Source organism: Camelina sativa, chromosome 8, assembly GCF_000633955.1.
Source record: "Camelina sativa cultivar DH55 chromosome 8, Cs, whole genome shotgun sequence".
Classification (NCBI taxonomy): Eukaryota; Viridiplantae; Streptophyta; class Magnoliopsida; order Brassicales; family Brassicaceae; genus Camelina; species Camelina sativa.
The window spans coordinates 8956255-8957878 of record NC_025692.1 but is presented as its reverse complement, the minus strand read 5'-3'; the positions used below and the strand labels follow the sequence as shown (position 1 = coordinate 8957878).

Sequence of the window (1624 nt, the reverse complement as noted above, 5' to 3'; positions counted from 1 at the left end):
CATTCTTCCCTAACTAGAGCGTGACATCGGCGGCCTCAGAACGAGTCAGATGTTTAGAAGCCAAAGCGGCCCTATTTCATTGAAACAAGTAACTCGGTGCCTCCTAGGTCTGCGGGCAGACCAAGCCTCTGCAATGGTCATGTGCTTGCTTATGCCAAGCTCAATATATCCACGCTCCCCTGCAACGTCTATCAGTCAGCCCATACCAGACCATTTATCAAACCAGAATGATGATTGAGCCCCATCATTCACATCCACTCGACAGAAATGCTTCGCAATGTCCCGAAATTAAGTAGCTTCCACCACATCCACGAACCTGCAGTTGTTGTTTGTTGAAGCGACCAAAACATATCCTTCTTAAGAAGAAACGCCTTTACCCATTTAACCCACAGCGAGTTCCCATGGGAAACCAATCTCCAAATCAACTTCAAACAACAGACGTCGTTAGCCTCACACAAAGAACGCAACCCGAGCCCTCCTTCATCTTTTGGCTTACAAACCTCCTCCCAAGAGAACTTCGCTTTACGTGAGTTTAGGTCTGGTTCCGACCAGAGGAAAGCAGAATAGATTTTTTCCACCTCTCGAATACATTCCCGGGGTAGCCTGAACGCAGCCAACCAAAAGTTGCAGACACTCCAGAGGACTGAACGTATTAAGTTGAGACGACCCGCATAGGAGAGGAACCGAGCCTTCCAAGAGCCTATTTTCTTCCTAAGGTGTTCTAGAAGAGGATTGTAATCTGTGGAAGTGAGCCGCTTAGTTACTAGTGGGAGGCCAAGATATCGAACAGGTAGTTGGCCAGCCTCAAACTGAAACCTTTCCGCAATCTCTTGACGACACAAGTCTGAAACCCCCGCAAGATAAATTGTGGATTTCTCTACACTTATCCGGAGCCCTGAGCGTGTTGCAAACTTGTCAAAGACCTCCACAATTCCCTCTATGAAACGCACCTTGCCATCAGAAAGGACCATAATATCATCGGCCAAACTAAGATGTGTTAAGACGATAGTCTTACATTGAGGTTGATAAGCAAACTTCCGCACCCCAGCAGCAGTATCAAGCATCTTAGAGAGAACATCCATGGTAATGACAAACAGATAAGGCGAGAGAGAGCATCCTTGTCGCAACCCCCGAGAACTGTTAAAATAACCGGCTAATTCACCATTAACTTGCACTGAAAATGATGCAGTAGTAACACATAGCATAGTCTAGTGAATAAATTTATGAGGAAACTCCAAAGCACAGAGGACATTTCGGAGAAAAGACCATTGAACAGACTTGAAGGTCTTAGAGATATTTATTTTGATGGCACACCTACTTGAGATGGAGTCCTTATGGTATCCCTTAACCAGCTTCGTAGCGAGGAGCAAATTCTCTATCAATAGTAGATCCTGTACAAATGCAGACTGATTTCCTGCTATGAATTTCGAAAGCACCAGTTTGAGTCGGTTAGCAATGATTTTTGAAATAACTTTGTAGAGAACATTACAACAGAATATCTGCTTGTAGTCCTTCATTTCGCTAGTCCTTCATTAGTAAACTTTTATTAACAGAACACTTATTATCGTTAAATATGTTACAATATTCATTTTGCGATTCAATTTTGTTTCCAATATCTGATTAC

The 1624-nt window shown here is 43.5% G+C and overlaps 1 protein-coding gene across 1 annotated transcript in view; it reads left to right on the top strand.

Moving 5' to 3' along the window:
- LOC104709348 (beta-glucosidase 32-like) overlaps window positions 1224–1624 on the top strand; it is a 2871-nt gene continuing 2470 nt past the window's right edge. The window contains exon 1 of the mRNA XM_010425977.1: window positions 1224–1284. Within this exon, the coding sequence (XP_010424279.1) occupies window positions 1224–1284 (61 nt within the window). The remainder of the gene's footprint in view (window positions 1285–1624) is intronic.